General features: G+C 25.2%; 1 protein-coding gene across 7 annotated transcripts in view; it reads left to right on the forward strand.

Moving 5' to 3' along the window:
* LOC142223486 (cGMP-dependent protein kinase 1) overlaps positions 1 to 26,631 on the forward strand; it is a 59,883-nt gene extending 33,252 nt beyond the window's left edge. For 6 of the 7 annotated variants that reach the window (XM_075293371.1, XM_075293373.1, XM_075293372.1 and 3 more), the window contains 10 exons: positions 5,537 to 5,596; positions 5,930 to 7,030; positions 14,220 to 14,366; positions 18,516 to 18,658; positions 18,756 to 19,209; positions 19,264 to 19,502; positions 21,747 to 22,067; positions 22,147 to 22,378; positions 25,790 to 26,139; positions 26,212 to 26,631. In XM_075293371.1, the coding sequence (XP_075149486.1) occupies positions 5,537 to 5,596; positions 5,930 to 7,030; positions 14,220 to 14,366; positions 18,516 to 18,658; positions 18,756 to 19,209; positions 19,264 to 19,502; positions 21,747 to 22,067; positions 22,147 to 22,378; positions 25,790 to 26,139; positions 26,212 to 26,377 (3,213 nt within the window). In that variant the 3' untranslated portion in view covers positions 26,378 to 26,631. The remainder of the gene's footprint in view (positions 1 to 5,536; positions 5,597 to 5,929; positions 7,031 to 14,219; positions 14,367 to 18,515; positions 18,659 to 18,755; positions 19,210 to 19,263; positions 19,503 to 21,746; positions 22,068 to 22,146; positions 22,379 to 25,789; positions 26,140 to 26,211) is intronic. The other variant, XM_075293377.1, reaches the window with a different exon arrangement.
* Positions 26,632 to 26,850: the final 219 nt, after the last annotated feature.

Genomic DNA, 26,850 nt, shown 5'->3' on the forward strand with positions numbered 1-26,850 from the left:
TTGACAAAATTTTCTATAGAAATAAAATTTTGACGATGATGAAAATTTCATTATGAACCGAATAAAATTTTGACAAAATTTTCTATAGAAATAAAATTTTGACAAAATTTTCTATAGAAATAAAATTTTGGTAGATTATTTTTGGCTCTAGTGGCAACCATGATTATGAACCGATATGGACCAATTTTTGTGCGATTGGACCAATTGTTGTATGGTTGTTAGCGACCATATACTAACACCACGTTCCTAATTTGAACCGGATCGGATGAATTTTGCTCCTCCAAGAGGCTCCGGAGGTCAAATCTGGAGAACGTTTTATATGGGGGCTATATATAATTATGGACCGATATGGACCAATTCTGGCACGGTTGTTAAAGATCATATACTAACACCATGTTCAAAATTACAACCGGATTGGATGAAATTTGCTTCTCTTGGAGACTTCGCAAGCCAAATCTGGGGATCGGCTTATATGGGGGCTATATATAATTATGAACCGATGTGGACCAATTTTTGCATGGTTATTAGAGACCATATAACAATATCATGTACCAAATTTCAGGCGGATCGGATGAAATTTGCTTCTCTTTGAGGCTCCGCAACCCAAATCTGGGGATCGGTTTATATGGGCGCTATATATAATTATGGACCGATGTGGAACAATTTTTGCACAGTTGTTAGAGACCATATACCAATACCATGTACCAAATTTCAGCCGGATCGGATGCAATTTGCTTCTCTTTGAGGCTTCGCAAGCCAAATCTGGAGATCGGTTTATATGGGGTCTATATATAATTATGGACCGATGTGGACCAATTTTTGCATGGTTGTTAGAGACCATATACCAACATCATGTACCAAATTTCAGCCGGATCGGATGAAATTTGCTTCTCTTTGAGGCTCCGCAAGCCAAATCTGGGGATCGGTTTATATGGGGGCTATATATAATTATGGACCGATGTGGACCAATTTTTTCACGATTGTTAGAGACCATCTACCAACACCATGTACCAAATTTCAGCCGGATCGGATGAAATATGCTTCTCTTAGAGGCTCCAAAAACCAAATCTGGGGATCGGTTTATATGGGGGCTATATATAATTATGAACCGATGTGGACCAATTTTTGCATGGTTGCTAGAGACCATATACCAACACCATATACCACATTTCAGCCCGATCGGATGAAATATGCTTCTATTAGAGGCTCCACAAGCCAAATCTGAGGGTCCCTTTATATGGGGGCTATACGTAAAAGTGAACCGATATGGCCCATTTTCAATACCATCCGACCTACATCGATAACAACTACTTGTGCCAAGTTTCAAGTCGATAGCTTGTTTCGTTCGGAAGTTAGCGTGATTTCAACAGACGGACGGACGGACGGACGGACATGCTTAGATCGACTCAGAATTTCACCACGACCCAGAATATATATACTTTATGGGGTCTTAGAGCAATATTTCGATGTGTTACAAACGGAATGACAAAGTTAATATACCCCCATCCTATGATGGAGGGTATAATAAAATTTGGTAAAATCGAACAAGATCAAGATTTTAAACCAAAACACCAAGAGACTGGTGACCGTCTAATAAATGCAATAGATACGAAAATCGGAGTTCAGTAACCTTGTATTTATGAACGAAAATTTATTTTAAATATTCAAGTAGTAAAATTTGTTGGTAGAATTCTACCAGAAATTAGTAGAATTTTTGATGTTTTTGTAGATATTGCAAATAGGTACTTCATAAATTTTCTACAGAAATAAAATTTTGACAAAATTTTCTATGGAAATAAAGTTTTCACAAAATTTTCTATATAAAAATAAAATTTTGACAAATTTTCTATATAGAAATATATTTTTAACAAAATGTTTTAAAAAAACTGTTTGCAAATTTTTCTATAAAAAAATATTTTGGCAATTTCGACAAAATTTTCTATATAGGAAGGGAGCCACCATGGTGCAATGGTTAGCATGCCCGCCTTGCATACGCAAGGTCGTGGGTTCGATTCCTGCTTCGACCGAAGACCAAAAAAAAAGTTTTTCAGCGGTGGATTATCTCACCTCAGTAATGCTGGTGACATTTCTGAGGGTTTCAAAGCTTCTCTAAGTGGTTTCACTGCAATGTGGAACGCCGTTCGGACTCGGCTATAAAAAGGAGGTAGCTTGTCATTAAGCTTAACATGGAATCGGGCAGCACTCAGTAATAAGAGAGAAGTTCTCCAATGTGGCATCACAATGGACTGAATAGTCTAAGTGAGCCTGATACATCGGGCTGCCACCTAACCTAACCTTCTATATAGGAAAAATGTTGACAAAATGTTCTCTATAGAAATTAAATTTTTACAAAATTTTCTATAGAAATAAAATTATGACAAAATTTTCTAACAAAAAAAAAATTGTTCAAATTTTTCTATAAAAATAATATTTTGACACATATTTCTATATAGAAATAAAATTTTGACAACATTTTTAATATAGAAATAAAATTTAGACAAAATTTATTGTATAAAAAAATTGGCAAATTTTTCTATATAGAAATAAAATATTGACAAAATTTTCTATAGAAATAAAATTTTGACAAAATGTGCGAATTTTTCTATAAAAATAATATTTTGACAATTTTAGCAAAATTTTCTATAGAACTACAATTTTGAGAAAATTTTCTATATAGAAATAAAATCTTGACGAAATTTTCTGTATAAAAATAAAATTTTGACAAAATTTTCCAAAAAAAAAATTGCAAATTTTTTTATAAAAATAATATTTTTACAATTTTGACAAACTTTTATATAAAAATAAAATTTTGACTAAATTTTCTATATAGAAATAAAATTTTGACAACATTTTTTATATAGAAATAAAATTTTGATAAAATGTCCTAAAAAATGTTTGCGAATTTTTCTATAAAAATAATATTTTGACAATTTTAACAAAATTTTCTATAGAAATAAAATTTTGAGGAAATTTTCTATATAGAAATAAAATCTTAAAAAAATTTTCTATATATAAAATAAAATTTTGAAAAAATTTTTCAAAAATAAAATTGCACATTTTTTTTATAAAAATAATATTTTGACAATTTTGACAAACTTTTATATAGAAATAAAATTTTGACTAAATTTTCTATATTGAAATAAAATTTTGAAAACATTTTTTATATAGACATAAAATTTAGACAAAATTTTCTATATAAAAATAAAATTGTGGCAATTTTTTCTATATAGAAATAAATTTTTGACAAAATTTAATTTCTATATAGAAATAAAATTCTGACAATTTTCTATAGAAATAAAATTTTGACAAAATTTTCCAAAAAAAAAAAAATAGTTGCAAAATTTTCTATAAAAATAATATTTTGGCAAAATTTTCTATAGGTATACAATTTTGACAAAATTTCCAAAGAAATAAAATTTTGTCAAAATTGTCTATAGAAATAAAATCTTGACAAAACTTTCTATATATAAATAAAATCTTTAACAATTTTTTTATATAAAAATACAATTTTGACAAAATTTTCGTTAGAAATAAAATTTTGATAAAACTTGCTATAGAAATAATATTATGACACATTTTCTATAGAAATAAAATTTTGACAAACTTTTCTATATAGAAATAAAATTTTGACAAAATTTTCTATATAGAAATAACATTTTGACAAAAATTTCTATATAAATAAAATCTTGAAAAAATTTTCTATATAGAAATAAATTTTTGAAAAAAAAAATCTATAGAAATAAAATTTTGACAAAATTTTCTATACAAATAAAATGTTGACAAAATCTTCCATATTGACATTAAATTTTGACAAAATTTTTTGTAGAAGTAAAGTTTTTGCACAATTTTCTATAGAAATAAAATGTTGGCAAAATTTTCTTTATAGAAATAAATTGTTGGCAAAATTTTCTATATAGAAATAAAATTTTGGCAAAATTTTCTATAAAGAAATAAAATTTTGACAAAATTTTCTATATAGAAAAACGTTTTCTCTATAGAAATAAAATTTTGACAAAATTATCTATATAGAAATAAAATTTTGACAAATTTTTCTATGTAGAAATAAAATTTTGACAAAATTTTCTATATAGAAATAAATTTTGGCAAAATTTTCTATTGAAACAAAATGTTGTCTAAAAAAATTTGGACATTTTTCTATAAAAATAATATTTTAAAAATTTTTGCAAAATTTTCTATATTGACAAAAAATTTGACAAAATTTGCAATATAAAAACATTTTCTTTCCAAATAAAACTTTGACAAAATTTTCTATAGAAATAAAATTTTGACAAAACTTTCTATATAAATATAATCTTGATAAAATTTTCTATAGAAATAAAATTTTGAAAAAAATGTCTATAGAAATATAATTTTGACACAATTTTCTATACAAATAAAATGTTGACAAAATTTTCCATATTGAAATTAAATTTTGACAAAATTTTCTATAGAAATACAATTTTGAGGAAATTTTCTATATAGAAATAAAATCTTGACAAAATTTTCTATATAAAAATAAAATTTCGACAAAATCTTCCAAACAAATTTTGCAAATTTTTCTATAAAAATAATATTTTGACAATATTGACAAACTTTTATATAGAAATAAAATTTAAACTAAATTTTCTATATAGAAATAAAATTTTGACAACAATTTTTTTATATAGAAATAAAATTTTGACAAAATGTCCTAAAAAATGTTTGCGATGTTTTTCTATAAAAATTATATTTTTCTATAAAAATAATATTATATTGAAATTAAATTTGGACAAAATTTTCTATAGAAATACAATTTTTGCACAATTTTCTATAGAAATAAAATTTTGGCAAAGTTTTCTTTATAGAAATAAAGTGTTGGCAAAATTGTCTATATAGAAATAAAATTTTGGCAAAATTTTCTATATAGAAATAAAATTTTGACAAAAATTTCTATATAGAAATAAAATTTTCTCTATAGAAATAGAATTTTGACTAAATTTCCTATTGAAATAATATTGTGATAAAATTTTCTATAGAAATAAAAATTTGACAAAATTTTCTATAGAAATACAATTTTGTTAAAAAAGATTAAACCGATTTCTCGAAAAAATCCCCAAAATTTTAGAAATTCCCCAATTTTGAGAAAATTCCCCAATACTGGCAACACTGCTAACAACGACCTTGAGTGGTTCGTATGTGTGTATGATGGTATGTGAGATTATTTGGGTTTCGCCTTCGATGGGCAATATAAAAAAATTTTTTCTCATTAAGGGAAATGTAAAATAATTTAATCATTTTATTTACTAAAGGCATTATTATTTTTTTTGTGATAATTTTCACGCCACATAAAGTAAGGTTTTGTGCCCAGATGCAATACCCATCGTTGTATGTTTCGATTTATTTCAATGTTAGTATTATAAAAAGTAATGGAATGTCTTACTGAAGACAGACAAACTGTCAACTCTTCTTTGCTAATATTTTAGATTTCCTAAATTTTTATTTTTTGTCCAACCAGTTTTTATATAATCAATTTATTTTATTTCATTTTCCATTGCAGCAAATTGGTCGTTATATACGAAGAGATGAATCCTCGTTCTTTACACCCAAATCGACAGAGGTAAGTCCATATAGTAAAACTGTTTGTTTTTCTACGTTTTTGTTTGTTTCTTAAGTAACTAAAATAAAAAAATCTATATTTAATTTCCGATAACTAAAAGCTATCAAAACTTTTATCTCTCTTTCTTTCTCTTTCTCATTCTCTTTGTTTTGCAAACAAAAATTGGTGCATACTTCCGTATCCGTTTCCTGTTACTGTAACTAAACTATAAACTCTTGCACATATTTTCAATGCACTCACACACACACAAACACACACTCCTACGCTTCTAACCCCACCTCTACACTACAACACCCAATCAACCATTGCCACATGGTTTTTGAAACCTAATAGAGTTTAAGACCACCAGCACAAAGGCAAAGTATCCTTAATCATCATGCAACTGTCAATGTTGCAAGTAATCAAACACAAATTGCCACACAAGCGACAACGGCCAACAATAAAGTCAATAGCCTGAATAAAAGCAATAAAAAATTCATAACATCCAATAAAGTTCGAAATGCGAATAACGCGAATACAACGCCAAATGGTCATGGCATTCCTAATGGTACGGCCCAGGCCAAACAGCATTTGCATCAGCAGCATCCTCAGGTTTCATCGAAATTGAAGCCAGTCAAAGAGCGAAGGCCAACGGCTTTGCCTATGCAACAGCCGAAAATCGAAAATGATGAAGATACCGATGGCAGTGCCATCGATTCTGAGGATGTCACAATGGGTGCAACTGTAGTGACAGCTAAGTTTTTTATAGGCCATACAAATAGCGATGACGATGATGATGGGGATGATGGGGACGATGACAGCAATGCAAATAACGATAATGCTGATGTGGTAATGGGGCTGAATGAAAATATGGCCGAAACTCTACCAGCAGCAGTTCCTTTTATCACTCCAACCAAACAACAGTTTGCAAATTCTAATAATGTCAACGGAAAACAAACATCCCAAACATCTCTTTCCAGTTACTCTGTGGGCATAGCCACATCCTCCACCTCCTCCTTCTCTGCCTCTGCCTCGGCGCAAAAGTTACGCACTAAACAGCCAAGTAATAGCAGCAATAAACTAAGAAAATTCGGTCGAACTGACACAACCAGTTCGTCGCTATCACAACAGCTGGAGCAAGAGGAAAGAGCCAATATACCACCACCCCCACCTTTGCCACCGCAACCCCTGTGTACACCGACGCCTTCGGTGATTTCGAGAACGAAACGTAATTCAAGTATGCCTGAGACACCATCATCGACATCCACATCAGTTACAACAACAACAACACATGCAGCATCTGCAAGTGTATTTTCAACATTGACGGAAACGGATGTGATGAAAACCGAGGCATCATCTTCACCACCACCACCACCAGAATCAGATTATTCGATAACATCAACAATAAACACAAGAGAGACTATGCAGCAACAGGGGGGAAATACTCAAACAAGAGTGAGTTGACTTACTATCTTAAAATGCATATGCAATAAATTCTTATTCGCTCTCATTACTCAGCACACACCCACGCACATATATACTATGGTGAAAAATGCTTCATAAACACACTCACACTTCCATACAACCTCACATATATTCTTGAAAATTGCCACATCAATGCTGGATTTTTTTTATATACATGAAAATGCGGAAATGCTAGCTTTAAAAATTTTCCAAAAATTAAAATTAATTTAGATTAAGGAAGAAAATAGAAAAGGGAATTTTTCAAGCTAGAGATCATTGGAAATTTATTTTATTTTTGATACAAAAATTTCTTTGAAATTTTCTCTAAACAGAAATTTTTTATAGAATTTTCTCTAAGAAAAAATTTTTGTAGAAATTTCTCTAAGAAAAAATTTCTATGAAATTTTCTCTAACAAAAAATTCCTATGAAATGTTCTCTAAAGAAAAAATTACTATAAAATTTTCTCTAAAGAAAAAATTTTTCAAGCTAGAGATCGTCGGAAATTTATTTTATTTTTGATACAAAAATTTCTATGAAATTTTCTCTAAACAGAATTTTTTTTATAGAATTTTCTCTAAGAAAAAAATTTTGTAGAAATTTTTCTAAGAAACAAAAAATTTCTATGAAATTTTCTCTAAAGAAAAAATTCGTATGAAATTTTCTCTAAAGAAAAAATTTACATAAAATTTTCTTTAAAAAAATTTCTGTAAAATTTTCTCTAAAGAACAAAAATTTGTATGAAATTTTCTCTAAAGAACAAAAATTTCTATGAAATTTTCTCAAAAACTATTTTGTTTTATAAAATTGTCTCTAAAAAATTAAATTTTCTCTACTACAAACATTTTTATGAAATCCCCTCAAAAAACAAAAATTTTTATAAAAATTTCTCTAAAGCAAAAATTTCTATGAAATTTTCTCTAAAGCAAAAATTTCTATGAAATTTTCTCTAAAGACAAACTTGCTATGAAATTTTCTCAAAAGCAAAAATTTCTATGAAATTTTCTCTAAAGTAACAATTTCTATAAAATTTTCTCTAAAGAAAAAAATTCTATGAAATTTTCGCTAAAGAAAAAATGTCCGTGAAATTTTCTGTAAAACAAAAATTTGTATGCAATTTTCTCAAAAACAAAATTTTTTATAAAATTGTCTCTATAAAATTAAATTTTCTCTAATACAAACATTTTTATGAAATCCGCTCAAAAATAAAAATTTTTATAAAATTTAAAGAAAAACTTTCCATGAAATGTTCTCAAAAAAAAAATTTCCATGAAATTTTCCGTAAAGAAAAAATTTCTATGAAATTTTCTCTAAAGCAAAAATTTCTATGAAATTTTCCGTAAAGAAAAAATTTCTATGAAATTTTCTCTAAAGCAAAAATTTCTATGAAATTTTCTCTAAAGAAAAAATTTTTATAAAATTTTCTCTAAAAAAAATTTCTATGACATTTTCTCTAAAGAAAAAATGTCCGTGAAATTTTCTGTAAAACAAAAATTTGTATGCAATTTTCTCAAAAACAAATTTTTTTTATCAAATTGTCTCTATAAAATTAAATTTTCTCTAATACAAACATTTTTATGAAATCCCCTCAAAAAACAAAAATTTTTATAAAATTTTCTCTAAAGAAAAAATTTCCATGAAATTTTCTCTAAAAAAAAATTTCCATAAAATTTTCTCTAAAGAAAAAATTTCCATGAAATTTTCTCTAAAGCAAAATTTCTATGAAATTTTCTCCAAAGAAAAAATTTTTATAAAATTTTATCTAAAGCAAAAATTTCTATGAAATTTTCTCCAAAAAAAAAATTTTTATAAAATTTTCTCTAAAGCAAAAATTTCTATGAAATTTTATCTAAAACAACAATTTCTATAAAATTTTCTCTAAAGAAAAAATGTCCGTGAAATTTTCTGTAAAACAAAAATTTATATGCAATTTTCTTAAAAAAAAAATCTATGATATGTTCTCTAAAACAAACTGCAAACAAAAAGAAAAAAAAAAAAATACAGGTAAAGATTCGGTCGACATTTCTGTTTCGACTAACAAAAAACTTTGGCAACGGGGGGAGGTTTTCGTTGTCAAAATATCAAAAATGCGATTATCTTTATTTCACAGCAGAAACTCCCCCTGGAAATGTCGCTTTATTCAAAATAGAGTTTTCTCTTAAATTTGATCCTTAATTGCAATAGAAAGATAAACATCATTAGAACCTCTTCGATTATAAACCTCAGGAATCGTAAATAACCGTAAACCAATATTTCAATGCGTTTTGAATCTCATAAATTCCTAAAAAATCAGTTCGATTTGAGCTGGTTGTTTTCCTTTTTTTATTTCTCAAACACAATATTTAAATTTCCTTTGCATGATGGTTCGTTATCTGCATCAAGTCACTAACTCAGAAAAGCATAAAGAAAACTCACAAAAGGCAAAGAATCTACAAAACCACCATAGGGGAAAAAAAGATATCCACATAGAGGACTAATCAGAGATGGTTCGAAGGACAATTGTCTTGACATCGTTTATAACGTAAAAAGAGGGTGGTTGATATGTAATGCGCTATTTTATATCGTAAACCAAAGGGTATAATATGTCAAAAAATGTACCTACCAGAAATATTGATTTTAGATCCCATCAAATATATACCGTTCGACTCAGACCGGAATACATAAAACAAATACATGGACAGGCGGACGGACGGACGGACGAACACCAAGGGTTAGATCGACTCGGGAGCACGGTCGCCACCCAAGCCAAAAATAATCTACCAAAATTTGGAGACACTTTAACCCCAAAAATACTAAAAAAACAAATCTAATTTTGCAAAATGTTATCTCTATCGAAAATTTTGTCAAAATTGTATTTCTATAGAAAATTTTGCCAAAATTTTGTTTCTATAAAAAATTTTCTCAAAATTTTATTTCTATAGAAAATTTTGTCAAAATTTTATTTCAATAGAAAATTTTGTCAACATTTTATTTCAATAGAAAATTTTGTCAACATTTTATTTCTAGAAAATTTTGTAAAAAGTTTATTACCATATAGACAATTTTGTCAAAATTTTATTTGTATAGAAAATTTTATTTCTATAGAAAATTTTGTCAAAATTTTATTTATATATAAAATTTTGTCCAAAATTTTATTTATATAGAAAATGTTGTCCACAATTTTAATTCTATAGAAAATTTTGTCAAAATTTTATTTCTATAGAAAATTTTGTCAAAATTTTATTTATATAGAAAATTTTGTCAAAATTTTATTCCTAAAAAAAATTTTGTCAAAATTTTATTTCTATAGAAAATTTTGTCAATATTTTATTTCTATAAAAAAAATTTCTCAAAATATTATTTCTATAGAAAATTTGGTTAAAATTCTATTTCTATAGAAAATTTTGTCAAAATTTTATTTCTATATAGAAAATTTTGTCACAATTTTATTTCTATATAGAAAATTTTGTCAAAATTTTATTTCTATAGAAAATTTTGTCAAAATTTTATTTCTATAGAAAATTTTGTCAAAATTTTATTTCTATACAAAATTTTGTCAAAATTTTATTTATAAAGAAAATTTTGTCCAAAATTTTAATTCTATAGAAAATTTTGTCAAAATTTTATTTATAAAGAAAATTTTGTCCAAAATTTTAATTCTATAGAAAATTTTGTCAAAATGTTATTTCTATAGAAAATTTTGTCAAAATTTTATTTTTATAGAAAATTTTGTCAAAATTTTAATTCTATAGAAAATTTTGCCAAAATTTTGTTTCTATAAAAAATTTTCTCAAAATTTTATTTCTATAGAAAATTTTGTCAAAATTTTATTTCAATAGAAAATTTTGTCAACATTTTATTTCAATAGAAAATTTTGTCAACATTTTATTTCTAGAAAATTTTGTCAAAAGTTTATTACCATATAGACAATTTTGTCAAAATTTTATTTGTATAGAAAATTTTATTTCTATAGAAAATTTTGTCAAAATTTTATTTATACATAAAATTTTGTCCAAAATTTTATTTATATAGAAAATGTTGTCCAAAATTTTAATTCTATAGAAAATTTTGTCAAAATTTTATTTCTATAGAAAATTTTGTCAAAATTTTATTTATATAGAAAATTTTGTCAAAATTTTATTCCTTAAAAAAATTTTGTCAAATTTTTATTTCTATAGAAAACTTTGTCAAAATTGAATTTCTATAAAAAAAATTCTCAAAATATTATTTCTATAGAAAATTTTGTTAAAATTCTATTTCTATAGAAAATTTTGTTAAAATTCTATTTCTATAGAAAATTTGGTCCAAAATTTTATTTCTATAGAAAATTTTGTCAAAATTTTATTTCTATATAGAAAATTTTGTCAAAATTTTATTTCTATATAGAAAATTTTGTCAAAATTTTATTTATAAAGAAAATTTTGTCCAAAATTTTAATTCTATAGAAAATTTTGTCAAAATTTTATTTCTATAGAAAATTTTGTCAAAATTTTATTTCTATAGAAAATTTTGTCAAAATTTTAATTCTATAGAAAATTTTGTCAAAATTTTATTTCTATAGAAAATTTTGTCAAAATTTTATTTCTATAGAAAATTTAATTTTTATAGAAAATTTTGTGAAATTTGTATTTCACAGAAACTATTGTCAAAATTGTATTTCACAGCAAATATTGTCAAAATTGTATTTCACTAGAAAATATTGTTACCATTTTATTTCTATAGAAAATTTTGTCAAAATTTTATTTCTATAAAAAATTTTCTCAAAATTTTATTTCTATAGAAAATTGTGTCAAAATTTTATTTATATAGAAAATTTTGTCAACATTTTATTTCTATAGAGAATTTTCTCAAAATTTGATTTTTATAAAAAAAAATTCTCAAAATTTTATTTCTATAGAAAATTTTGTCAAAATTAAATTTCTATAGAAAATTTTGTCAAAATTTTATTCCTATAGAAAATTTTGTCAAAATTTTATTTCTATAGAAAATTTTATTTCTATAGAAAATTTTGTTAAAATTTTATTTCAATAGAAAATATTGTTAGCATTTTATTTCTATAGAAAATTTTGTCAAAATTTTATTACTATATAGAAATTTTTTTCAAAATTTTAATTCTTTAGAAAATTTTGTCAAAATGTTATTTCTATAGAAAATTTTGTCAAAATTTTATTTCTATATAGTATATCTTGCCAAAATTTTATTCCTTTGGAAATTTTGTCAAAATTTTATTTCTATAGAAAAATGTACTCAAAATTTTATTTCTATAGAAAATTTTGTTAAAATTTTATTTCTATAGAAAATTTTTTCAAAATTTTACTTCTGTAGAAAATTTTGTCAGAATTTTACTTATATAGAAAATTTTTTTTCAAAATTGTGTTTCTATAGAAATTCTTGTCAAAATGTTATTCCTAATTTTCAGCAAAGTAATCTTATTTACCTTACTTTGCTAGTTTGCAAAATTTTATTAAAATCGTTTCAGATTTAGTTATAGCTCCCATATATATGTATCGCCCGAATTGCCCAAATTTGACCATAAGACCCTTATTTATCACCCAATCTTACTCAAAGTTGGCTAGATGTAATTTTCTATAGCACTTAATATATGTGCTACAAATCATGGAAATCGGTTCAGATTTAGATATAACTCTCATATATATTGCGCCCGATTTTTGCCAAATTTGGCCATAACCCTTATTTATCAACCGATCTTACTTAAAGTTGGTCTAATCTAATTTGCTATAGTACTAACTAAATCTGCAAAAAATTATGGAAATAGGTTTAGATTTAGCTGTTGCTCCAATAATAATGTATCAGATGAGATTTAGATATAGCTCCCATATATATGTTTCGCTCGATTTAAAAAAAATGTTCCCTATGTTAATAACCTTAGTTTAGACCATAGAGGCCTTATTTATTTACTACTCGATTTTCCCAAATTTTGACCATTATACTCTTATTTAGTCAAGTTAGTCAAATTTCAATTATTGAATTTTTTGAAATAATAATATTGCCCGATTTTCACGCATTTGTTTTTTTTTTACCCACACCAATTGAGCGATTTCCTTTTTTTAATAATGGACTCAATATTAGAGGCATATTGTAGGTGCAAAATGCGGAAATGCGGTTTATCTCCTAAACCTATAAAAATGACACCCCACAAATGCATTATCTTTGCTAATTCAGTAGGAGAGGTTTAGGGCATTAGCAATGTAGTAAATACAACAAAACCATATAATCTTTAGATTTTATTTCAAATTATTTTTAAAAATCCTAAGATGTCATAGTCATCGACAGACCATCTCTGGGATTAATCAATGTTACGGAAATGAGAACAAGAAAACCAAAACTTCCTTCATACCAAAAAACCAAAGGCGTAAGCACATATCCCTCAATATACAAAGATTTTTTTTTTTGCAAATTAAGCTGAAACAGTAAACTCCCAGGAGAGAAGGCAAACGAAAACTGAATAAGAAAATCTAAGCAAATTAAACCGTATTGTGTGAGCTCCGTATTGGTATCATCAAAATTGTAGTCTTGTTAGGGAGAATACAATAGACTAAATCCCTAGAATCAAAACAACGAAACACACACACACATACATGTACACCCTCAAATACACGCAATCTTAGAGATTTGCATTCAAATAGTAAATCTACACTAATTACTATTTACTCTGTAGTAAAAAGCGAACAACATCTAAACTAACTAAATACATTTACTCAAATGTTTTACCTATGAATTCTAAAGACATCAAATTTGCCCTTAACCTCTAAACGTTCTTAGTTCTATGTATTCTCCTGTTGATATAATAATACAATTTCCGTTTTCTCTGTACATTTGTAGGTAAATACATAAGTGTATGTGTGCGTATTTTATTTCTTAATTAATATCCTATTGTGTGTTGCTTCACTAAAATCTAATGTTGGTAGTTAACCATGTTACTATAACTCTCTCTCTCTCTCTCTTTCCACCTAACTCTCTCGCACTCACTCTTCTACACTCTATGTCTCTAACCTACTGTCTGTTGTAACAGTAACAGACAACGGAATAATTTATGCTTGTTAGAGAAAGGCACATTCAAATGAGTGTGTATATGTATGTGTTAATGCTGCCTTACAGCCTTACTACCTTACTGTTGCCTTACTGTTGATCACCACCCATTTTAAATGGGTGCATGTACACGTGTGTGTTTTATTTTTACAGTCGAAGGTTGATTCTATTACCACAATTACTCTGCAAGAAGCTTTGCAAAGTGAATATAACAGAGACAATGAGAGTGTAGCTGCATCACAAATAACCACTAATTTGACATTCAGTGAAAATACCAGAGATTCTGGGGTGCAAATTGAGGTAAATTGCTTGATTTATTCTTATAAAAAAAAAAAAAAATTATGCAAATTTTAAAGCTTAATATGGCGATTTACTACACAGAAAAAATCACAAAAATATTTCCAATTAAAAAGTTAATTGAAGCTAAAAACTTACATTATAGAAAATTTTGTTAAATTTTCATTTCTATAGAAAATTTTGTCAAAATTTTATTTCTACAGAAAATTTTGTCAAAATTTTATATCTACAGAAAATTTTTTCAATTTTATATCTATAGATTTTTGTTTTTACTTATATATAAAATTTTCTCAAAATTTTATTTCTATATAAAATTTTCTCAAAATTTTATTTCTATAAAAAATTTTGTCAAAATTTTATTTATATAGAAAATTATGTCAAAATTTTATTTCAATAGAAAATTTTTTTAATATGTTATATCTATAGAAAATTTTGTCAAAATGTTATTTTTATAGAAAATTTTGTCAAAATGTTATTTTTATAGAAAATCTTGTCAACATTTTATTTTTATAGAAAAATTTTGACAAAATTTTATTTCCATAGGAAATAATGCCAACATTTTATTTCTATAAAAAAAAAACTTTGCTAAAATTTTATTTCTATTGAAAATGATGCCAACATTTTATTTTTATAAAAAAACATTGTTAAAATTGTATTTTTTCCATTGGAAATAATGCCAACATTTTATTTATATAAAAAACTTTGTTAAAATTGAAATTCTATAGAAAATTTTTTCAAAATTTTATTTCTATAGAAAAATTTTTTCAACATTTTATTTCTATAGAAAAATTTTGACAAAATTTTATTTCCATAGGAAATAATGCCAACATTTTATTTTTATAAAAAAAAACTTTGTCAAAATTTTATTTCTATAGAAAATAATGCCAACATTTTATTTCTATAAAAAAAAAAAACTTTGTCAAAATTTTCTTTCTTTAAAAAATTTTGTAAAAATTTTATTTCTACAAAAAACTTTGCCAAATTTTTATTTTTATTTTTATAGAAAATTTTTATCAAAATTTTATTTCTATAGAAATTTTTGTCAAAATTTTATTTCCATAGAAAATTTTGTCAAAATTTTATTTCTATAGAAAATTTTGTCACAATTTTATTTATATATAAAATTTTGTCAACATTTTATTTCTATGGAAAATTTTGTCAAAATTTTATTTCTATAAAAAATTTTGTCAAAATTTTATTTAAATAGAAGATTTTGTGAAAATTTTATTTCTATAGAAAATTTTGTCAAAATTTTATTTCTATAGAAAATTTTGTCAAAATTTTATTTCAATAGAAAATTTTGTCAAAAGTTTATTTCAATAGAAAATTTGGTCAAAATTCTATTTTTTACAGAAAATTTTGTCAAAATTTTATTTAAATAGAAATTTTTTCAAAATTTTATTTCTATAGAAAATTGTAAAAAAATTTGTCAAACTTTAATTTATATCTAAAATTTTGTCAAAATTTTATTTTTATAGAAAATTTTGTCAAAATTTTATTTCAATAGAAATTTTTATGAAAATTTTATTTTTATAGACAATTTTGTCAACATTTTATTTCCATATAAAAAAATTTTGTTAAATTTTTTTCTATAGAAAATTTTGTCAAAATTTTATTTTTATAGAAACTTTTGTCAAAATATTATTTCTATAGAAAATTTTGTCAAAATTTTATTTTTATAGAAGCTTTTGTCAATATATTATTTCTATAGAAAATTTTATCAAAATTTTATTTCTATGGAAAATTTTGTGAAAATTTTATTTCTATAGAAAATTTTGTCAAAATTTTTTTTAATAGAAAATTTTGTCAAAATTTTTTTTAATAGAAAATTTTGTCAAAATTTTATATCTATAGAAAATTTTGTCAAAATTTTTTTGATAAAGAAAATTTTGTCAAAATTTTATTTCTATAGAAAATTTTGTCAAAATTTTATTTCTATAGAAAATTTTGTCAAAATTTTATTTCTATAGAAAATTTTGTCAAAATTTTATTCATATAGAAAATTTTGTCAAAATTGTATTCCTATAGCAAATTTGTCTAAAGTTTCTTTTCTATAGAAAATTTTGTCAAAATTTTATTTCTATAGAAAATTTTGACGAAATTTCATTTCTATAAAAAATTTTCTCAAAATTGTATTTCTACAGAAATATTTGTTAAAATTTTTTTTCCATAAAATTTTTTGTCAAAGTTTTATTTCTAAAGCATATTTTTTCAACATTTTATTTCTATTAAAAATTTTGTCAAAATTTCATTTCTATAGAAAATTTTGAGAAAATTTTATTTCTCTAGAAAATTTTGTCAAAGTTTGATTTCTATACTAAATTTTGTCAAAATTTGATTTCAATGGAAAATTTTGTCAAAATTTTATTTCTATACAAAATAATGTCAAATTTGTCATTAGTTTTGATTGTTATTGTTGGTTTTCTCTTCAATCATTATTGTTGTTTTTGATTTCTATAGAAAATGTTGCCAAAATTGTATTTCTATAGAAAATTTTGTCAAAATTTGATTTCTATAGAAAACTTCGTCAAAATTTTATTTCCATAGAAAATTTTGTGAGAATTTTATTTCTATAGAAAATTTTGTCAAAATTTTATATCTATTAAATTTATATATAAAATTTTGTCAACATTTTATTTCTATGGAAAATTTTGTCAAAATTTTATTTCTATAAAAAATTTTGTCAAAATTTTATTTAAATAGAAGATTTTGTGAAAATTTTATTTCTATAGAAAATTTTGTCAAAATTTTATTTCTATAGAAAATTTTGTCAAAATTTTATTTCAATAGAAAATTTTGTCTAAAGTTTATTTCAATAGAAAATTTGGTCAAAATTCTATTTTTTACAGAAAATTTTGTCAAAATTTTATTTAAATAGAAATTTTTTCAAAATTTTATTTCTATAGAAAATTGTAAAAAATTTTGTCAAACTTTAATTTATATCTAAAATTTTGTCAAAATTTTATTTTTATAGAAAATTTTGTCAAAATTTTATTTCAATAGAAATTTTTATGAAAATTTTATTTCTATAGACAATTTTGTCAACATTTTATTTCCATATAAAAAAATTTTGTTAAATTTTTTTCTATAGAAAATTTTGTCAAAATTTTATTTTTATAGAAACTTTTGTCAAAATATTATTTCTATAGAAAATTTTGTCAAAATTTTATTTTTTATAGAAAATTTTGTCAATATATTATTTCTATAGAAAATTTTATCAAAATTTTATTTTGTGAAAATTTTATTTCTATAGAAAATTTTGTCAAAATTTTTTTTAATAGAAAATTTTGTCAAAATTTTATATCTATAGAAAATTTTGTCAAAATTTTTTTGATAAAGAAAATTTTGTCAAAATTTTATTTCTAAAGAAAATTTTGTCAAAATTTTAGTTAAATAGAAAATTTTCTCAAAATGTTATATCTATAGAAAATTTTGTCAAAATTTTATTTATTTATAAAATTTTGTCAAAATTTTATTTATATATAAAATTTTGTCAAAATTTTATTTCTATAGAAAATTGTGTCAAAATTTTGTTTAAATAGAAAATTTTGTGAAAATTTTATTTCTATAGAAAATGTTGTAAGGATTTTATTTCCAAAGAAAATTTTGTCAAAATTTCATTTCTATAGAAAATTTTGAGAAAATTTTATTTCTCTAGAAAATTTTGTCAAAGTTTGATTTCTATACTAAATTTTGTCAAAATTTGATTTCTATACTAAATTTTGTCAAAACTTTTATTTCTATACAAAATAATGTCAAATTTGTCATTAGTTTTGATTGTTATTGTTGGTTTTCTCTTCAATCATTATTGTTGTTTTTGATTTCTATAGAAAATGTTGCCAAAATTGTATTTCTATAGAAAATTTTGTCAAAATTTGATTTCTATAGAAAACTTCGTCAAAATTTTATTTCCATAGAAAATTTTGTGAGAATTTTATTTCTATAGAAAATTTTGTCAAAATTTTATATCTAGTAAATCAATTATATAGGGGAAAGGTAAAATTTGCTAAAGCTATATAGCAAATACATCATTTTTTTTATATGCTGCACTAAAATATTCATATTCCTCACAATCCATCATTTAAATTTTATTATCAAATTAAACAAAAAATATACTTGTGATTATAATTTGACTAAAACATGTTGCCAAAGGAATCCACACCTTCGTCCAAAGAAAGTGATAGCAGCGATGACATACCCAAGTCACATCGTGCTGAAGGAGGTCTCATATTTGCCCGCACAAACCTGCCCATCAAAAAGGATGTCCACATTGAATACATAGAAAAAGATGAAAAGTAAGTTTGAAGGCTCAAAAAAAATAACATTGAATGGCTATACATCTCATATCTCTCTCTGTTACTCTCTCTCTCTCTCTTTGTCTCTCTTCCACAGAACTCGCAATCTCATACGCAATGCAATAGAGAAAAATGATTTTCTCAATAATTACATGGATAAGGAACGCAAAGAGATGGTCATTGATGCCATGGAAATGTTACGATTCCATCAAAATGATTTCATTATCAAAGAAGATGATGAAGGTTCAGAGATTTATGTATCCGAAGATGGCACATTCGATGTCATAAAACAGCATAAGGTAATTGGTCAATTTGGAGGTGAGACGGTATTTGGTGAATTGGCCATTCTGTATAATGCCAAGAGATTTGCCTCAATTCGTGCCGTAACCGATGCCAAAGTTTGGAAAATCGATCGTGATAAATTCCGTAAAATCATGGTAATATCAGGATCTAAAGAACGTGAAGAGAATTTACAATTTTTGCGGTCGGCCCCTTTTCTCAATGACTTATCCGAAGAGGTTCTCTCTAAAGTGGTGGATTTATTGCAAAGAGTATGTATGGTGTTGAGATTTTTGGGAGAGTTATGTTCTGAGTTCTCTTTCTAGAAATTTTTTGCCACCAATACATGCATTGTTCGTGAGGGTGATATTGGTAATGAATTCTTTATTATACGTGGAGGTACTGTTACCATTAAAAAGTTATCGGAAAATGGTGAAGAGCGTGTGGTGGATAATCGTAAGAGAGGTGACTATTTTGGTGAACAGGCTTTACTAAATGCTGACCGTAGACAAGCCAGTGTATATGCTGATGCCCCGGGTACAGAGGTTTTGAAACTGGATCGAGAGTAAGTAGACATGGAAATAAACAGAACTTAAATTCAGCCTAGCTGAATAGTATTTTCTATAGACAGACTTTAATTCAGCTTGGCAGAATAATGTTTTCTATAGGATACCATTAATTCAACCTGGCTGAATAAGGTTTTCTATAAGAAACCTTTAATTCAGCAGGGTTGAATAATGGTTCCTATAGGAAAACTTTAATTCAGCCTGGCTGAATAATGTTTCCTATAGGAAAACTTTAATTCAGCCTGGCTAAATAATGTTTTCTGTAGGAAAACATTATCTCAACGTGGCTGAATACAGTTTTGTACTGGAAAACTTTAATTCAGTCTGGCAGAATAATGTTTTCAGTTGAAAAACTTTAAATCAGCGTAGCTGAATATAGTTTTATACTGGAAAACTTTAATTCAGCCTGGCTGAATAATGTTTTCTATAGGAAAACCTTAATTCAGACTGGCTGAATAATGTTTTTTGTAGGAAAACTTTAATTCAGCCTGGCTGAATAATGTTTTCTGTAGGAAAACTTTAATTCAGCCAGGCTGAATAATGTTTTCTATAGGAAAACTTTAATTCAGCCTGGCTGAATAATGTTTTCTGTAGAAATACTTTAATTTAGTCTGGCTGAATAATGTTTTGTGTAGGAAAACTTTAATTCTGCCTAGATGAATTTCCTTTTCTATAGGAAATCATTAATTCAGCCTTGCTGAATAATGTTTTCTGTAGGAAAACTTTAATTCAATCTCGCTGAATAATGTTTTCTGTAGGAAAACATTATCTCAACGTGGCTGAATACAGTTTTGTACTGGAAAACTTTAATTCAGTCTGGCAGAATAATGTTTTCAGTTGAAAAACTTTAAATCAGCGTAGCTGAATATAGTTTTATACTGGAAAACTTTAATTCAGCCTGGCTGAATAATGTTTTCTATAGGAAAACCTTAATTCAGACTGGCTGAATAATGTTTTTTGTAGGAAAACTTTAATTCAGCCTGGCTGAATAATGTTTTCTGTAGGAAAACTTTAATTCAGCCTGGCTGAATAATGTTTTCTATAGGAAAACTTTAATTCAGCCTGGCTGAATAATGTTTTCTGTAGAAATACTTTAATTTAGTCTGGCTGAATAATGTTTTGTGTAGGAAAACTTTAATTCTGCCTAGATGAATTTCCTTTTCTATAGGAAATCATTAATTCAGCCTTGCTGAATAATGTTTTCTGTAGGAAAACTTTAATTCAATCTCGCTGAATAATGTTTTCTGTAGGAAAACATTATCTCAACGTGGCTGAATACAGTTTTGTACTGGAAAACTTTAATTCAGTCTGGCAGAATAATGTTTTCAGTTGAAAAACTTTAAATCAGCGTAGCTGAATATAGTTTTATACTGGAAAACTTTAATTCAGCCTGGCTGAATAATGTTTTCTATAGGAAAACCTTAATTCAGACTGGCTGAATAATGTTTTTTGTAGGAAAACTTTAATTCAGCCTGGCTGAATAATGTTTTCTGTAGGAAAACTTTAATTCAGCCTGGCTGAATAATGTTTTCTATAGGAAAACTTTAATTCAGCCTGGCTGAATAATGTTTTCTGTAGAAATACTTTAATTTAGTCTGGCTGAATAATGTTTTGTGTAGGAAAACTTTAATTCTGCCTAGATGAATTTCCTTTTCTATAGGAAATCATTAATTCAGCCTTGCTGAATAATGTTTTCTGTAGGAAAACTTTAATTCAATCTCGCTGAATAATGTTTTCTGTAGGAAAACATTATCTCAACGTGGCTGAATACAGTTTTGTACTGGAAAACTTTAATTCAGTCTGGCAGAATAATGTTTTCAGTTGAAAAACTTTAAATCAGCGTAGCTGAATATAGTTATATACTGGAAAACTTTAATTCAGCTAGGCTGAATAATGTTTTCTTTAGGAAAACTTTAATTCGTCTAGGCTGAATAATGTTTTCTTTAGGAAAACTTTAATTCAACATGGCTATATAATGTTTTCTTTAGGAAAACTTTAATTCAACATGGCTATATAATGTTTTCTTTAGGAAAACTTTAATTCAGTCTGGCTGAATAATGTTTTCTATAGTAAAACGTTAATTCAGCCTAGATGAATAAGGTGTTCTAGAGGAAAACTTTAATTCAGTCAAACAAAATTCCAAGCTGAATTCAGTATTTTATAGAAAATGTACTCAAGTTTTTCATTTATTAAGAAAACAAAATTATTTTGTATTTTCTTTTCCTTTCTTTTTCATTCTCTAGAGCTTTTATCAGTTATTTGGGCACTATACCACAACTTCGTGAATTACCTGTCGAAAGATCAGATCCAGAAGGTCGTGATAGTAATCGCAAATCTGAATTCGACAATGAATATGCCAATATTGAGTTGACCGAATTAAAGAAAATAGCCACATTGGGTGCTGGAGCATTTGGAAAAGTCGATTTGGTGCAATATGATTCGAAAACCATCTTCGCTTTGAAAATAGTGAAAAAGATCGACATTGTTAAACAGGATCAAATCGAACATATCTACAGTGAGAAACATGTTATGATGAAATGTCGAAGTTCACCATTTATTATAGAGTGAGTTGATGAGATACGATTGTGAGAAATAAAAAAAAAAATAATATAATGTCTCTCTATATCTCTTTCTTCCCCCAAGACTTTATAAAACATTCCGCAATGATAAATTTGTCTATTTCCTTATGGAAGCCTGTATGGGTGGTGATGTCTGGACTGTTATGTCTCAACGTCGATTTTTCGATGAGAAAACTGCTCGATTTATAGCTGGATGTGTGGTGGAAGCTTTCGATTTTCTTCACTCTCATAATATTATCTACAGAGATTTAAAGCCAGAGAATTTAATGTTAACCACAGATGGGTACTGTAAATTGGTAAGTGAGTGAGAGAGTATAACTAGTTAGGTTAAGGGAGATAATTTAAGAGTGAGAGAAACCTATTGGGTACTCTCTCAGGTCTCTTACAGTGATGTCAATTGCTGGTAGTTATTGATTTAATTTCAGCGTTTTTTATACCCTCAACAATAGGATGGGAGTTATATTAACATCGTCATTCCGAAATACTGATGTCAGACCACACGAAATATATATATATATTCCGGGTCGTGGCGAAATACTGAGTCGATCTAGCATTGTCCGTCCATCCGTATGTCCGTTTGTTGAAATTACGCTAACTTCCGAATGAAACAAGTTATCGACCTGAAACTTGGCACAAATAGTTGTTATTGATGTAGGTCGGCCGGTATTGTAAATGCGCCATATCGGATCACTTTTACATATAGCCTCCATATAAACCGACCCCCGAGATTTGGTTTGCAGAGGCTCTAGGAAGAGCACATTTCATTTGATCCAGTTGAAACTTGGTACGTTGTGTTAGTATCACGGTTACCACTGTAGGAATAATTCCACCAAAAAATTGTAGATTTTTTACTATTTGGTAGATTGGTAGAATTTTTGATGTTTTGGTAAAGTTTGCAAAATATTCCTCTTCAATTAAGAGGTACTTTACAAATTCTCTAGAAATAAAATTTTAACAAAACTTCAAAAAAAAAAAAAAAAATAATAATAACAAAATTTTCTATAGAAATAAAACTTTGACAACATTTTCTTTAAAAATTAAATTTTGACAAAATTTTCTATACAAATAAAATTTTGACAAAATTTTTTACACAAATAAAATTTTAACAAAACTTCCAAAAGAAATAAAATTTTGATCAAAATTTCCTATAGAAATACAATTTTGACAAAATTTCCTATAGAAATAAAATTTTGACAAAATTTTCCATAGAAACAACATTTTCACAAAATATTCTATAGAAATAAATTTTTGACAAAATTTTCTATAGAAATAAAATTTTGACAAAATTTTCTATAGAAATAAAATTTTGACAAAATTTTCTATACATATAAAATTTTAACAAAACTTCCAAAAGAAATAAAATTTTGATCAAAATTTCCTATAGAATTAAAATTTTGACAAAATTTTGTATAGAAATAAAATATTGACAAAATTTTCCATAAAAACAACAATTTGACAAAATATTCTATAGAAATATATTTTTGACAAAATTTTGTATAGAAATAAAATTTTGACAAAATTTCCTATACAAATAAAATTTTGACAAAATTTTCTATACAAATAAAATTTTGACAAAATTTTCTATACAAATAAAATTTTGACAAAATTTTCTATACATATAAAATTTTGACAAAACTTCCAAAAAAATAAAATTTTGATCAAAATTTCCTATAGAAATAAAATTTTGACAAAATTTCCTATAGAAATAAAATTTTGACAAAATTGTCTATACCAATAAAATATGGAAAAATTTTTCTATAGAAACAACATTTTGACAAAATATTCTATAGAAATAAATTGTTGACAAAATTTTCTATAGAAATAAAATTTTGAAAAGTTTTGTATAGAAATAAAATTTTGACAACATTTTCCATAAAAACAAAATTTTGGCAAAATATTCTATAGAAATAAATGTTTGACAAAATTTTGTATAGAAATAAAACTTAAACAAAATTTTCTATACAAATAATTTTTTGACAAAATTTTCTATACAAATAAATTTTTGACAAAATTTTCTATACAAATAAAATTTTAACAAAACTTCCAAAAGAATCTATAGAAAATTTTGTCAAAATTTTCTACAGAAATAACATTTTGACAAAATTTTATACCGAAATAAAATTTTGACAAAATTTTGTATAGAGAAAAAAAAATTAACAAAATATTCTATAGAAATAAAATTTTGACAAAATTTTCTATAAAAATAAAATTTTGACAAAATATTCCATAGAAATATATTTTTGACAAAATTTTCTATACAAATAAAATTTTGACAAAATTTTGTAATGAAATAAATTTCGACAAAACATATGTATAGAAAATTTTGTCAAAATTTTATTTGTATAGAAAATTTTGCCAAAATTTTATTTGTATAGGAAATTTTGTCAAAATGTTCTACAGAAATAACATTTTGATAAAATTTTATACCGAAATAAAATTTTGACAAAATTTTGTATAGAAAAAAAATTTAAGAAAATATTCTATAGAAATAAAATTTTGACAAAATTTTCTATAAAAATAAAATTTTGACAAAATATTCCATAGAAATAAATTTTTGACAAAATTTTCTATACAAATAAAATTTTGACAAAATTTTGTATAGAAATAAATTTTGACAAAATATTCTATAGAAAAAAATTTTGACAAAATTTTCTATACAAATAAAATTTTGAAAAAATTTCTATACAAATAAAATTTTAATAAAACTTCCAAAAATATAAAATTTTGATCAAAATTTCCGATAGAAATAAAATTTTGAATGAATTTCTATACAAATAAAATTTTGAAAAAAATTTCTATAGAAATAAAATTTTGACAAAATTTTCGATAGAAATAAAATTTTAACTAAATTTTCTATTGAAATAAAATTTTGACAACATTTTTTATAGAAATAAAATTTTGACAAAATTTTCGATAGAAATAAAATTTTAACTAAATTTTCTATTGAAATAAAATTTTGACACCATTTGCTCCAGAAACAAATTTTTGACAAATTTTCTATAGAAATAAATTTTGTCAAAATTTTCTATAGAAATAAAATTAAAAAAAAAAATTTTACAAAACTAACAATTAGGGAAATTTTCCATTTGATTTTCTATTTGAATTTTATTTCTACACATTTTTTTTTATAATTTCAAATTGAAAAATAGAAAAATAAAATTTGTACAGAAATAAGATATTTGACAAAATTTTCTATAAAAATTTCCTATCGAAATAAAATCATTTTGTTTGGTAGTTTTGTTGTAAAATTTGTTCTAAATTTTGATAGATTATTTTTGGCTCGAGTGGCAACCGTGGATATACTAACCACGGTTGCCACTCGACCTTTAATAATCGTGCGAAAATTAGATTAAATCGGTATATACAAACATATAGGTCCCATATAAACCGAATAAATTCTATTGGTCGAATTGATTCAAAAATTTCTCGAAATTTGTGGAGAAGGAGGAGGAGACTTGTGAACATGGCCATTAACTTTAACAAGAGTTGGTTGGAGAATTCGCACCACCATCCCACGCCATGGACACTTCATTGGTTTCTGTTGCAAATGCTTACCTTATATGTTGAAAATGTTAGGTTTCCTGAAAAAAAAATAATAATAATCTTTTTATTTGTTTATGAAATATTTTTTTTTATATAAAATATAAAATATAATTTATTATTTTTTTAACATCTACTATATTTTATCCATATTTGTTTTTTCTTAGGTGGATTTCGGTTTCGCCAAACATATACCAACAAATCAAAAAACCCACACCTTTGCCGGTACACCCGAATATGTTGCACCTGAGATTATACTCGATCGTGGTCACGATCGATCTGTAGACTATTGGGCTTTGGGTATATTGATATTCGAATTGTTGGTGGGTAAGACACCATTCCGGGGTCAAAATCAAATAAAAATCTATCAACAAATTTTGGGTGGCATAGATGTGATACAAATGCCATCGAAAATCCCAAAATCGGCACAAAATCTAATAAGGGCTTTGTGCAAGCAATTACCGGCAGAAAGATTGGGATATCAACGTAAAGGGATATTGGATATTAAGAAGCATAGGTAAAGTGATATATAGAAACAAAATTTATAAATTAATTAAATTAAAATTAATTTTTACAAAAATTTTTTTAGTTGGTTTGATGGTTTGGATTGGCAAAAACTACGTAATAAACAATTGTCCTCACCCATTAAGCGTCCCATTAATAGCAATACAGATCTTCAACATTTTGGCCCTTCAGGAGTGGAAAATGAAGTGGATCCTCCCCCAGAGACCAGTGGTTGGGATATAGATTTTTAAATTATAGCAAATAGTCTGTAAAATTTTTCCTTTTGTTAAATACCAATGTCAATTAAATTTTATGTTTTATATATTTTCTAAAACTTATTATCTAGCCGTAGAAAAAACACAACAATTCATAATAGCTTTAATCCAAAGACAATAATTTTAGTTTATACAAAAAAAAAAAGAAAACAATATATATTTTGTAATCATTATTTTCTATTTTATATAGTAAAAACAAAATAAAATATAAAATAAAATTTAAATTTAAATTTGATACATTTTTGAAAAATTGAATACCCTGAAAAACCCACAGAGTAACAATTCAAGGATTTGTTCTATATCAAACCTTGTGCAATTTCCTGGTATTGTTGATGATAGGTAACGATTGTCCTCTGCAAAAAAATCAATTTTCAGTGTCTAGTATAAATGGCAACATTTGTCAAAAGTGCGTGGGTGGTAACACAATACTCTAGAATTCGTTTTCCTAG

The sequence above is a fragment of the Haematobia irritans genome, chromosome 2 (assembly GCF_050003625.1).
Source record: "Haematobia irritans isolate KBUSLIRL chromosome 2, ASM5000362v1, whole genome shotgun sequence".
NCBI lineage: Eukaryota > Metazoa > Arthropoda > Insecta > Diptera > Muscidae > Haematobia > Haematobia irritans.